Source organism: Fragaria vesca, linkage group LG5 (assembly GCF_000184155.1).
Source record: "Fragaria vesca subsp. vesca linkage group LG5, FraVesHawaii_1.0, whole genome shotgun sequence".
Classification (NCBI taxonomy): Eukaryota; Viridiplantae; Streptophyta; class Magnoliopsida; order Rosales; family Rosaceae; genus Fragaria; species Fragaria vesca.
In genome coordinates this window covers 16,718,685-16,732,195 of record NC_020495.1, presented here as the reverse complement: position 1 = coordinate 16,732,195, position 13,511 = coordinate 16,718,685, and the positions used below count along the sequence as shown (strand labels likewise).

At 37.9% G+C, this 13,511-nt stretch overlaps 2 protein-coding genes across 2 annotated transcripts; both read left to right on the top strand.

Moving 5' to 3' along the window:
• Positions 1-980: 980 nt before the first annotated feature.
• LOC101293788 (COP9 signalosome complex subunit 8-like) lies at positions 981-5,611 on the top strand. The gene is made up of 5 exons (XM_004299916.1): positions 981-1,172; positions 1,278-1,357; positions 1,600-1,781; positions 4,368-4,475; positions 5,183-5,611. The coding sequence occupies exons 1-5, from the start codon at positions 1,089-1,091 to the stop codon at positions 5,320-5,322; spliced, it is 594 nt and encodes a 197-aa protein (XP_004299964.1). The 5' UTR covers positions 981-1,088; the 3' UTR covers positions 5,323-5,611.
• Positions 5,612-9,876: 4,265 nt separating this feature from the next.
• Positions 9,877-11,925, top strand: LOC101293498. Its single transcript, XM_004301476.1, has 6 exons — positions 9,877-10,722; positions 10,952-11,054; positions 11,147-11,202; positions 11,338-11,502; positions 11,629-11,745; positions 11,833-11,925. The coding sequence occupies exons 1-6, from the start codon at positions 9,877-9,879 to the stop codon at positions 11,923-11,925; spliced, it is 1,380 nt and encodes a 459-aa protein (XP_004301524.1).
• The last annotated feature ends 1,586 nt before the right edge of the window (positions 11,926-13,511 follow it).

Genomic DNA, 13,511 nt, shown 5'->3' with positions numbered 1-13,511 from the left:
CTCCATTTTGAAGACCTAGGCCTTCCTTTGCCAGCTCAGCCCGAGTGGTGGGGCCATGACATCATCAACCACGTGAAGCATGCAAGGGGGCCGAGCGACGCCGGAACCAGCCAGTGGAGGCGATGCCGGAACCATGGCTTGCCGAAAAACTCAACATCAAAACAATCCATAAACACAGAATTAAGGTTATTGAAATTACCTTACAAATTGTGTTAGGATCCTCTCCTTGGCTCTTATTGAAAACACAGAAGATTTGTTGAGGGCTGAATTACCATCAGAATTGAAATTGGTCGTCGGAAATGCCAAGAACTCGCCGGACAGTGACACCTTCTTCTCCATCGATCTCCTTTGTTGAGGGTTGCATGTGGTTATTGATTGAGGGGTTTTGAAGAGGGAGAGGAAAGGAACGTTTTGGTGGAGTTTGGTGGAGTGTGGTGGCCGGAAACGGTCAGAATCGACTGGAGAAGAAGGTGGCAGACGTGAGAGAGAGAGAGAGAGAGAGAGAGAGAGGAGAGAGAGAGAGAGAGAGAGAGAGAGGGGAGAGGAAAGGCTCGGGTCAACGCCAGTTTTGGTGTTTTGACCGGGTCAACACAACTCTCTTTTTTTAAAACAACATTGGGTGGCCCAGATTTGATCTAGCAATTTGATCCAAGGGTCCATATTAAATTTTTTTTCATTATCCAAAATTAATTACCTAATATAAAATTTATTAAATAGTCACCGCCCACGTGGAGACCCAGAAACATAAATCGTGGATGAAAACTGCAGCCCAAAATTACTGCCACATGACGACCTGGGTCTCACCCATGACCCAGGCCTTCCCAACAAAGACCTAGAGGGTGGACTTGCTCTAAGTGGTACAAGAGCTCGACATTACCTGCGGGCTGGTGGGAAAAGAGTGGCAGAGTTGGAAAGGGTTAAAATAGGTAATCCGTAATGAAAAAAACATTAAGAAAAGACGTGTGAATTTTTTATTATTTATATATGAATATCTGCAATACTAAACTTTGCACAAGTTATTACAAAAAAAAAAAAAAAAACTTTGCACAAGTTTACTGAGAAGAAATATAGTGAGAAGAAGAGCAGCGATGGATTTCTCTCCCCTCTCCTCGGCCTTGGCCTCCAAATCGTATGAAAGGATCGCCGATATCTGTGACGATATCATGCTTCAGGTTCCGATTTCGCTCTCAAACCCTAAATCATCCCCCAATTTTTTTTCTTCGTTTTGCTTGGATTCTCATTCGAACCTCTCTCTCTCAATCTTTCTGATGGTACAGGTCGCAGCGGAGGGCGTCTCTTTCCAGGAGGACTGGCCTTACGCCATTCATCTTCTCGGTCACATTTACGCCGGCGATATGTATGTTAATTTCGATTCTCTTTCCAGTTTTCAATAGTAATCGCTTTGTAATTTTGGAGATTTACAGCTTCAGCTCTCAAACCCTAGACCTCTGTGCTTTACGATATTTGATGAAACCAAACCTTTAAGTTTTAGCTTGGCTATTTTGTTTTTCTAATTGGAATTAGTGTGGCTTTTCCGGTATCTCCTGGTGTATATTTCGGTGTTGGTTAGAGTTTCGATTGTGTGTGGTGATAATGCAGTAACAGTATGAGATTTCTTTGGAAGTCTATGCCTTCTGCGGTCAAGGAGAACAATCGCGAAGTGCAGGCTGCTTGGAGAATTGGTCAGAAGCTCTGGGTGCGGGACTATGTGGGTGTGTATGAAGCTATTCATGGATTTAACTGGAGTCAGGAAGCTGAGGGTCTTGTTGCGGCCTTTTCAGGCAAGTTTCACCAGAACACGACCTGTGCTTTAGTTTTGCTTGCTTTTTACCTGTGTCATAAATAATATTTTTGATATTGTTTGTTTAATGATTCGTAACAGTAGCATTATAATGACTGACACTCGAAAGATTATTGAAGAATCGACTGTATTAAGGATTGTGAACTTCACTTGACATTGGATATAGCTTTTTACGGCCGTTAGAAAGTTATAATGCTTTGACTATTAGTTTGCGTTTTATAATATTCATTGCCAGAGTTGAGAAAGTTTGTTATGATCAATGATAACTTCAACTTTTGAGACATTGGAGTTGTCAATTCTTTCACTTCTTTGCCTGCTCAACCTCTTTTACTGAAGAAGAAGTAATAAGTTTTTTTTTTGTTCCTTTGCCTTCCCTCTTCAGCTGCTATTGTTGTGAATAGGAAGCAGTATTTTTATGTTGATTATGATGTTAAATATATGGTTTGAGTAGGCAGCATCGCAGTGTCATTTGTTCTTTTGATTTGTCTTGGAACTTCAAATCACTCTAGAATATATGGGGCTGAAGTGCGTTTAAGATGTCACCAATACATATAACGTTATTGTAGTTGTAGCCTTATGTGTTAAAGCAATAAGGCACAACCTGTATGGATGATTATCAAAACTTTCAAACCTCTGGCGATGACAGAGTCTATCTTGCACTAAATTTATGTATTTTGGGGTCTATTTCTTCAGCCATCTCAAATATGTACCGCGTTGTTGTATTTTGAAGCAACAGATATGGCTAGCTTTTTATCATCACTATTATCATAATATCATTACTATCGTTGTTAATTCAATTTCACTTGGAAAGGTCAGATTATCAAATCATAATTGGATTTTGATTGGATGGCCTGATGGCCATTAGACATGACTAACTTTCAATGACTCATTACAACTGACATGTTGAGATGGGGAACTTTAATTCAAAAGTTAAATTGATTCAGTTTCACAGGAATTTGATTGTTCTTCTTCTTCTTCACTTTTCTTGGTGAATCCCTTTCAACTCACTACCCATAAAATCTCTTCTCTTTTTTTACCTATATGGGTTGATGATGAATCTCTTCCCTATCTCAAAGCTGACACAAGGATGTGTTCTTCTTCTTCTTCCTTTTATTTATTTTTTATTTTTATCTATATGGGTTGATGATGAATCTCTTCCCTATCTCAAAGCTGATGCAAGGATGTGTGACTTGTTCCCTATCTCGAATCAGATATGTTATTCTACAAAATTTTTGCAATATTACATGACAGTACACTTAAAGTCAGATGTCAAGTCTCGACTTTGCTGAATGAACAGATGTGATTCTAGTGACACTCAAGGAAAAGATAAAAATAAAATTAAAATAAAAAAAGACAAGAAAGTAATATACTCAAACTGGTCTTGAGTTCAGTTGTGTAATCCTCTACACCTATGTATAGTAAGACATTGACTTTTGGTGTAACATTGTGTTGGACTATGGTGGCCTAAGATATTGATCTTTTTGTGTGACTACATGAGCTATAGAGTATGCCTTTTTGTATGTGAGATGCAATATTATGCATTGTACTACCTCATATCTTTGTCAAGGGCATTATGAGACTGTTCAAGAGTTAATGTGCGTCTTATTTGGACTCTGTTGGGTTGGATAATAGATCAGAGGTTTTCTTGTATTTGCTGGATAAAATTGGTAGAGAATGAGTATTTGGAAGCAGGATTTTAGATACGAGTGATTTGAGGTTATAATGAGATAAGAATTGGGTGTTATTCTTCAATTATGCTCACCTTAGGACATCTCATCCTATATAACATGTTTCTATTGTTAATATGGTGGTGCACTGGTCCTAAATGTATCTTTCGAATTCTACTATCCTGTTTTGAATTTTCAAATGCAAGATTATTGTTTATGTGATTTGCTCTCTATATAATAATCTGTGGAAAACACGGGTACATTTGGAGTGTTTTCTTTTCTTGTTTTCTTTTACATATGAATCTTTTCTTTACCTGAGAGGGTATGTGTTTTCTAAGGAGGTTAATATGGGTTACGGGCGCTCCTAAAATTGAAAATATATTGCTGTATCTGAAGATTCGCATAAGTAAAAGTACAAACATGGCACCTCTGAATAAATGTTGCTACAAAGGAATGTCCTCAGCATAGTTAGTTATCTAATGGGATTATGCTTTAGCTGATATAATTATCATTCAGGATACCCTTTTTTTTCCTTGGTACTATTTTCCTTATGAATGATAAATTAGACACCCTTGGTCACAAGTACTTTTCATTCTCACCCTTGGTCACACCCTTGGTCACCCTTGAACTCTCAATGTATTATATCATACTTAAAAGTTCTATAGGTCATCTTGCATGATGAAGCCCTGAATGTATTATATCATTCTTTGGAGTTGACTTGCGTATTGCAATCTCAGGTTTCATCTAGAACAAATAACATAATCTGTATGGTCTTCTAATTATTGATGTAATTCTTGCATATCAATCTCTGAAGTCGTGTTTGTGGTAAGTCATAGTGCAAATTTCTTATGTTTTATGCACTTCATGTCATCATTGTTTCTTTTCTGAACTTCTTGCAGATCTTTACACCAAGAAGATGTTTCAGCTGCTGCAGTCTGCTTATTCTACAATAAGCATCCAAGACACATCTCTCTTTCTGAACATGAATGATGATGATGTGAAAAATTGTAAGCTTTATTTTTTATTTTTTGTTGCTCTCGAATATATCAGTTATCAAATTGCTCTGGCTTAAGCTTGAAAGAAGAACATCTAAAAAGATAATAGATTGTTACGAGTTAGGTTATCTATGATAGATTGTTAAGAGTTAGGTTATCTATGGGAATTGATTCATGACATTTTGAAGCTATGTGCTTTTGGATTTCAGATTCTATTTTTCCTGATGTCCTAAGCAAGTTCTTCATCAGAGGCAGTCATAGAGTTGGCTGTACTCTAGTATAAATTCAGTTGTGTACCAAAATAAAAAAGTATACCTGATCATGCTGCCTTGGATGAACCCAGGTTATATTATTGTGGGGTGATATTATAAAGGCCTACTTTTGGTGGGTTTGATTGCTCTGTTGACTCTGCTGCGTATGTACAGGAATCTTATTCAAGAAAACAAGAGTACCTAGATTGACCCTAGTTTTTTGGTCCTTGGTCTTGTTGACCCTTTAAAAGCAGTTATTTTAGATAGAAAGGTTGCTAGTGGCTGCTGCTTGATTATGATGACGAGAATTTTTATCATGATTAATGACTCGTTCCTTCTATTAAACCAAAAATCATGTTTTGATGACTTTCCAGTTAATTGCATGATTACTCTTAGGCCTGTTATCCAAATGAAAAGTCTGTGGCTCATATTTTGGTTAAATCATTGAGGTATCATTTTCATATGCAGACGTACAACAGCAAGGATGGATTGTGGACCCTGCTTCTCAAATGATCACTGTGAAGAAGCAGCCTATAGTTACTGAGCAGAAACTGAATCCCAGTAAACTGCAGAACTTGACGGAATATGTGTTCCATCTAGAGCATTAATGCAGTTTTTCAGGCAACTGAAGATGTGAATTGTCCTTGTTACGCCGCTGCTTACTTAGATTATGATTTTGTAGGAGAAACGCTTCAAGGATTTTAGATTGTGTATCTATGGAAGCTTTTGAGCATATTATTTTTCAATAGGCTGCTATACAATACAGGTTCAGAACTAGGGTTTATTATAAGAAGTGCTACTACCTAATTGTCCTGTCATCTGAAGTATCTTTCCTAGTCCTAATTATACTGCTTTTTAATCAGTAGTTAATTATTTTTACCTTGGTAGTTTGAGTTCATTGATTACAGTACATCTTTCATATGAGATTCATGAAATGGAAAAGTTCATCTTGTACCAGCTGAACATGCAATGCTTACCCAAAGCTTGGTATGCTCTCCCATTGAGAAAACTCAGACCCTCTATCGTAACAAGCTCAAACCCCAGGAAAGAATGTATTCCGCTACATTTATGTATTGATGTATTGATACATTATGTCCTAATTTTTTACAAAAGTAGGTTCGTCTCAAATTAGTATAACTCGTGTATTGGTACATGTATTCTATACGAACCCAAAAAGAGAAGAGTAAGCTATGAATACATGGACAGCTTTTAGATTTTATAATGGGTTTTGACGTCTTTGATTTGGAGTTATTCCTGGCCTGAGATTTTCTCCTCAGAAGTTGGTCATTTGATTGCTTTCCAAGAAAAGACATAGTTCCCCCAACATCCTCTATTCCATATCATTTCTGGATAATTATGTCAATCAAGGATAAGCATGGCCCATAGATCATCCGTGTACCAATATTGTCTCAATTTAACCACATTTAACGTGGCCCATGGATCATTCGTGTACCAATATTGTCCTAACTTAACCACCTTTAAGGTGTTGAGTTTTAATCATAAAAGACCCCGGTACAATTAGGAATAATCCACCCACTTATGAACAGGCTCCATGATAACAGAAAGAACTTCAAACTCCCAATGACAACTGGGCCATGACCAATGAAAGAATCAACCCGGACTCGTGGAGACGCAACTGGAGAGAGACCCGCTCTGATACCATGTCAATCAACGACAAGCGTGGCCTATAGATCATCCGTGTATCGATATTGTCTCAATTTAACCACCTTTAAGGTGTTGGGTTTTAATCACAAAAGACCTCAGTATAATTAAGAATGATCCACCCATTTATGAGTTATATTTTCTTTGTCACTTTTCTAACGTGGGATCTCCCCTCTCTAACAAATTAGAATTTCGTAAAATGGAATTTTGAAAGCGGGGTGATCGTGTCACTTGAAACATCCACAACTAGAAGAAAAATCAAGAAATTGTCACTAATTACTTGCTTGGGATGCTGCTTAACGAAGAAGTTGTAACTTGAACGATACCACCAAGATGGTGTTGATATTTCAGCGAAATCGAACCATGTTTTCATCGATCAATCTTTCCCTATGTGCCCATGAATTACGACGACGATGGCGATTGAATCACACCTGAAATTGAAGCCAAATTTCGAAACCCAGATACGTACAAACCAGAAAACAAAACGAGTCTTGATATTTACAGAAACACGTACATCAAAAATTCTCCATTACAGTTCAAGGGAAGCTAAGCTATCTAGTCATACAACAATAACACGAACTACACCATCATCCTCCTTTTCTTTCTATTTACAAAACCTCCATTTCTGATAGGCTTCGTCTGCTCGTACAGATCCGAAACCAACCGAAATCGTTTCTTCCCAATTCGCCTACCGAAACCCAATTCATTTTCATCTTCATCTTCATCTTCCTCTGCAAACACGCTGTATTTCAAGGTAGAAGAAGACACCTGATCATGATCATCACGATGAACATCAGCAGTGGTTGGCGTTGTTTTCCCAACGCTGTCTTCTTCTTCGGCGTCGTAGTAAAACGTATCGGAGCTTCCGCTGAGTTGTATGAGCAGATTTGCGGCCTCTATGATTTCCGAATCCGAAACGCTTGCACTCTTCCTCTTCCTCATCCCTGCTGCTGCTGCTGATTTCGCCATTTCTATAACTTAAAATAATTCAGCTGAGTTAACAAGGAAGGAGTCTCAGACTCTCGAACTTTCCTTTTTCTCGTTTTGGTTTTGTTGATGGGAGTTGTGGTTTGTGGCTTCAACAAGTTTCTGTTTCCTTGCTTGCTTTATATACAAGGCGTAAGTCGGTTGCGACATATTTCTTTATTATTATTTATTATTATTTTTTATATCAAGACCTAGTCCTTGTAGGATACGGAATGCCTTTTTTATTCTTGTATTTTCCTTCTCCTACACTCATGACTCGTGCATGACCATGGACTGGGCCGGGTCGGTTTGCTTTATTGGTCCATCTCGTCAGTAGAATTTCTAGGGTTGTTAAATTATTTGAGTTTTTTTTTTTTTTTTTTTTTTTTTTGTTAGAATGACCCAATGTCATCTTATTGATCACCGAATTGTAGGAATACAACATAAACATAACACACCCGCAAGAACAACGTAAATGAAGAGCTATGTAAAACAACTTATATGACATAAGTCATCTTAACATTATAAACCTTAAAGTAGGCATTGCGATCAATAATTCAAAACTCTCAGAATCATCCGACTTGCTAAAGTTTTATAACCAAGAACCAAACTACTTTGAGGGGTTAACCCCAGAACCAACACCAAAGCCAATGGATCCAAGACCCAAACCAGAAGTATCAGTTCCGAACCTAGAACCAGGATACCCAACAGAAGGCTCTCTTCAAAGAGAGTCCCAAGTAACCTGTTTAACCTCCTCCTTTTGTCTTCTCAATGACCATCATTGCAGCCACCTTAGCAAGATACGGAGCCCAAGCCCAAGAAAAAGCCCAGACCCATATCGTAGCCCAGCCTACGCCGAAGGCCCAAAACAAGGCCCACTGCCAAATGTTGAGGACACCTAGAAAACTGGCCACCCTACCATCTTGATCGCCGCTGGCGCCAAGACTCGTCAGTCAAGCTCCCTCTCGGGGTTTATGTTCTTGGGGTTTTTCTCTCTAGAGGAACCCCCTCCTCTAGCTAGTATGCTCGGGTCGCCGCCTTGGAGTAGCTCCCACAAAGTATCGCCTAGAGAGAATACCATACGCATTTTTAGGGTTGTAAATTAGTTAGACAACTATCCAATCATAGAATTGCATTTAGAATTTTCAAGCCGAAAATAATGTTGTTGTAAGATAAGTATAATCAAGGATCGAATTTTATGCATGTGTATAACGGTATGAATTTTGAACTTAAACAAGAAAATTAGTGTTAAAATGTTAGAGATAGATGTTGTTAATTACCTTCTTCTGAAATGCTTTTAAAGAAAAAAATACAATAGACTGGAATAAAGCTATTGGAGATGTTCTTACCTCCTTCTGAAATGCTTTTGAAAATGAAGATATATTTGATGTACGCGCATAGTAGGGTGCATGGTTCAAGAAATGGTATCTTTACTTAAAAGATATGTAGACTGACTTCGTTTCTACATTTAGCTTAGAGTTTCTCTTAGTCGACCTGCACAGATTTAAGAAACCAAGAAGGACAATCAGATATCAAATATCAAAACCACCCTATATAGCTCATGAAGTAGTGCAATTGGTTTAAACTAGCTGCACTTGTAACTAAACAACGCATCTAAATTAAGTATATGGAAAATAATTTTAAGCCTTATTAAGGCCTAAGATTTTAGGCCTCAAATCTATGTGGCATACCAAATCACTTAGACACACCACATATTAAAAATCTTATGCCATGTAATACTTAAGTATAAAGACCATTTTACCATTTGGTCCATTTCAAACAATGACTAATAAATTTCAGTTTTTCATTGAAAAATAAAACTATTTTTGCTTTCCTTCTTCTAAATATCTAATTAAATATAAAAAATATAACATCAAATAACATTATATTATATATTTATAATACATGTATATTATAAAAAAAATACATGTATATTATATAAATAGTCTGTATGTAAATCATTTAGAGAAATTATTTGTATATAAATTATTTTTTGGACAAATTATAGAAAATTTTGATGAATTATATCTAAATTATTTTATATTAGTGTTTTCTTTTTGATGAATTATAATTGCTTTTTGGACGAATTAGGGTTAGGGTGAGTTTGTTTAACAAAACTAATTATTATTTAAAAAATAGTTAATCTTCATATTGATGTAAGAAACATTCCTTAATACATAATTAGTGGTTGCTATTAATATGTAATATTTGTTTCCATTACCTAATAAAGTACATTAATATCATTGATTCACCCCTTAAAATGTAAAAGGAAATAGAAATGGTAAAATTGGTAATGCAATGTTTTGATTTGGCAATGTTTTTATTAACTTAGCATAACACATAGGATTAAGGCTACAAATTTTAGGCCTTATTAAGGCCCTACCCTAAGTATATATATTGGTATCCAAGTACAGTTTGCCAGGTGATGTGCATGATGTTTTTATATCTTCGTTAGAAACCCTAATGTAAACTATAATACCGAGTATCACAATCCGTCTGTTTTTACCTCCAAAATACTCCAACCACGCACGCTCATGGCTACATCTGCGTTGCTCGGAGCCAACCCTCTGACCTTATTGAAACATAGCTCCACAATCCCCTTCTCCCGTCTTCGTTCTCTCCCCACCAAACCACTCCAAGTCAGCACCGCCTCCTTCAAAACTCTACAACTATCTTTTCATTCTTCCCCCAAATATGATCTCAAACTCAAATGCTCCTCGGACAAGAACCACTTCACATCATCAGACCAGGCATCTCAAAACCCACTTGAGACCATCGCCAATGAAATATTATCGAATGTTCTCGAGGGACTGCAAACACCTGCGGCAGAGAACCCACCATTTGATGCTATCTTGAACGAAACATTAACGAGTGCTCTCAAGGGAATCAAAACACCTACAATGGATAATCCTAACCCACTTGAGGCTATCTTCAATGAAACATTAGCAAGTGCTCTCAAGGTACTCAAGACACCTGCCATGGCTGCCGTGCTGTTAAGTTTGTTGTTGACGTTTCACCCTAACTTGGCGTGGGCGGCCTCGGGTGGTCGGGTCGGGGGAAGCTCCTTCTCTTCACGCTCGCGCTCTTCGTCGTCGTCATCGTCACGCTCGTCATCTTATTCTTCTTCATCGTATCGTTCTTCTTCACCTTCGTATTCGTATAAGTCGTATTCTTCATATTCAAACCCTAGGCCTTCATCATCATCGAGTTCTTCGTCTAATATCTCCATGTCCGAGGCCGACACTAAACTCCTGAACATAATCCTTGCGATTTTGGTTCTGATGGTTGTTGCTGGGTGCATCTTTCATTTGGCAAGTGTTACGGAGACCTCAAACTTTGTGAATCGTGTTGCTCCGACCTCAAACGTTGTTAAGCTTCAGGTATTATGGTCTGACTTACACAGTCTAGTCTACTATTAACATCTTGTTACTTTTTTTGTTTCTGATGAACACATAATGGTTAGTATACCTGAGTAATTTGAAATACACCTAAACCCTAAAACTTATGTCTTATGAAATACTACTAATTTTGAATCCAATTTCGGGTAAGAAAACATGACAATTTGAACTTGTTTCTTAATACCAAACTCTCGTTTTATGCCAATGCAAGGTTGGTTTGTTAGGTACAGTCCGAGCACTCCAAAGAGATCTTGATCGTATCGCTGAAACTGCTGATACCTCAACCCCCAAGGGCTTGGGCTATATTTTGACAGGTTCGATCGATTCGAACCATATATAACTAACTGAAAATTTTATATTATTGCATGTATTGATACGCCACGCTCGGCATTTGATCTTGATGCAGAGGCAACTGTAGCTTTGCTCAGACATCCTGATTATTGGTTCTCAAGTTATTCATCTGTAAGTTCACTGTCGTATTCTTATCTTAGACGTCGTGCAAGTTAAGGTGCGCCAGTGTTGTGGTCCGGAAATTAGAGACGGTGGAAATCCATCTCTAATTTCGGGTGGTTTATAACTTTGTACATGTGTGTATAGGTTACACCAAACTATAACATGGAGGATGCAGAGAAATGCTTCAATAAAGTTTCTATTGAAGAGAGGGCTAAATTTGATGAGGAGACGCTTGTCAACGTGAACAACAAGAGAAGGAAAGTCTCGAGAGGCAAGACTGATGATGGATTTCAAAACCAATATATAGTGGTATGGCTACATGTCAATACGCATTCCCAATTTTAACATCATCTGTGCTGGTGTTTTAGCATTATAATGTTTTAGAAAAGAGTGATGTACATTTTGTATCTCTGAATGAATGTTGATGATGATCAGGTGACATTGCTGGTTGCAATTGAAGGGAAGCATAAGTTGCCCGCCACCATAAATAGTAGCGATGACTTGAAGGAAGAACTGAAAAATCTTGGATTTATTCCTCCAATGAATATATTGGTATGTTAAACTTTGAACAACATATAAATTGAGGATCTGTCGCTTTGATCGATGGTTCACATATGTTTTCTGTTCGTTCTCGTGCAGGCAGCAGAAGTGTTATGGACTCCACAGGAAGAAAATGACACACTGTCGGAGGAGGAACTGATAGAAGATTACCCACTTCTGAAGCGTTTTTAGGAGCGAACATGCATACCACACTAAAAGTTGTGTTCCTGCAGATGTTGGTGTTTTGAATTTCGATCAGAAGCAGAGATTCTAATATACTTAACGAAGATTTTTAAATCTATCATTTCATTACGACGAAGTAGATCTCCAGATTAATCAATAGAATCTAATTTGCAGGATTTTGGGTTGCAAGTGAATATTGTTTTGAAGATAATATCTTGTTTTGTGTCTTTTGCTCCATTTCTCTCATAGTTTTCTTTAGAAGACGTTTTAGCTTTAGGCTTTAGGACCATGCTGATCAATCTTCATATACGTGTTAATGTGTTATATTACATAAGATGATCTTTGTTAACGGCTGCATATACTCTTTATACTGATTAAGGACTGCAATTAGCAGTACATTACATAGCTATATACCTAAGTATATCATCGGCTTGCTCTCTGATTGCATTAAGATTCAGGCTTTAAAGCATCTCAATCAAAATACCTCATTTTTCCATGTGGAACTTTGGTTGAAATAATGTTACTCCAAATCTCCTATTTCCCACCCCCAAAAAAATTGTACTACAACTTTCTTCAAATTTTACTAATTTCATATTTTGACCTTGAAACTTTATTTACAAGAAAAGTTTCTCATCAACTGCCCCTGGCATTAGAATCCCAATCTTTATTACAAGTTAAAAGGTCAAATTAATACTTGTAACAACAATCTGATTCTGTGATGAAATTGGGTCTCATGACCACTTTGAAGGTACTAAACCATTTAACTTGTGCAACAACAAAAACCTATAGATGAGAATTAATATTGTAGACTCTTCATGTAGTTGAAGTGAAATTGATGCATGGATCATTTCCTCTGCTAATTCATATCGTCTACATCTCAAGTAGCAGCAATTTAACCCATATGATCGACCAAATCGGCAAATAGAAGAACATGCAACTCTATAAGAAGGTGCTGTGAGATCCCAATATCAATTTGCACTATTTCCAGACCAAGAAATTGGCACTATTAATTTTTCTGCATATATATATGATACGTTCTTGAATATTCTTGATACAAAATCCCAATACAAACTGGACAGAATATCATATATTGTTGACCCAAAACAAACAAACTGGACAGAAACTGAAAGACTCTTCATCAGGCACAGTCAAGATTTTACCACAATTAACAAGTTGATGAAACGCAGCGTTTTAGGCCAAGGCTCGAACCAGACGCTGAAGGCTGAGCTGTTCTAGTCCATCCCCGTCTTCATCAGCCACAAAGCAGTCAATGGTCATCTCATCCGACGCTCCACATTTCTTCACCTTCCCAACCGCTTCCGCTTCCACCCCCTCAGAGATTTCATCACCGACGTCGGAGTCCGAATTGCCCTCCGTAGTCTCCATCAGCAAAACCCTAGCTCTCTCCGGCACTGAATTGGCCGACGGTGGAGATGCCGAGGGACTCTGATCCGAAGCCGGCGAGATGTTTTCTCTCGGAGTCGGAGATGGAGGTCCAGCAGTGCTCACCGGCGACTCTGCTCTCGCCGGAGAAAGATCCACGCCGGCAGTCTTGGAATGATTAGACGACGGCGCCGCAGCTACGGACGGTGGTG

What these genes read in the sequence shown, in the direction of transcription:
- LOC101293788 (XM_004299916.1), top strand. Translation starts at nt 1,089, where the DNA reads ATGGATTTCTCTCCCCTCTCCTCGGCCTTGGCCTCCAAATCGTATGAA. An exon ending in GTGACGATATCATGCTTCAG is followed by an intron (nt 1,173 to 1,277) that starts GTTCCGATTTCG and finishes CTGATGGTACAG; the next exon opens with GTCGCAGCGGAGGGCGTCTC. An exon ending in CACATTTACGCCGGCGATAT is followed by an intron (nt 1,358 to 1,599) that starts GTATGTTAATTT and finishes GTGATAATGCAG; the next exon opens with TAACAGTATGAGATTTCTTT.
- LOC101293498 (XM_004301476.1), top strand. Translation starts at nt 9,877, where the DNA reads ATGGCTACATCTGCGTTGCTCGGAGCCAACCCTCTGACCTTATTGAAA. An exon ending in CAAACGTTGTTAAGCTTCAG is followed by an intron (nt 10,723 to 10,951) that starts GTATTATGGTCT and finishes TGCCAATGCAAG; the next exon opens with GTTGGTTTGTTAGGTACAGT. An exon ending in TTCAAAACCAATATATAGTG is followed by an intron (nt 11,503 to 11,628) that starts GTATGGCTACAT and finishes GATGATGATCAG; the next exon opens with GTGACATTGCTGGTTGCAAT.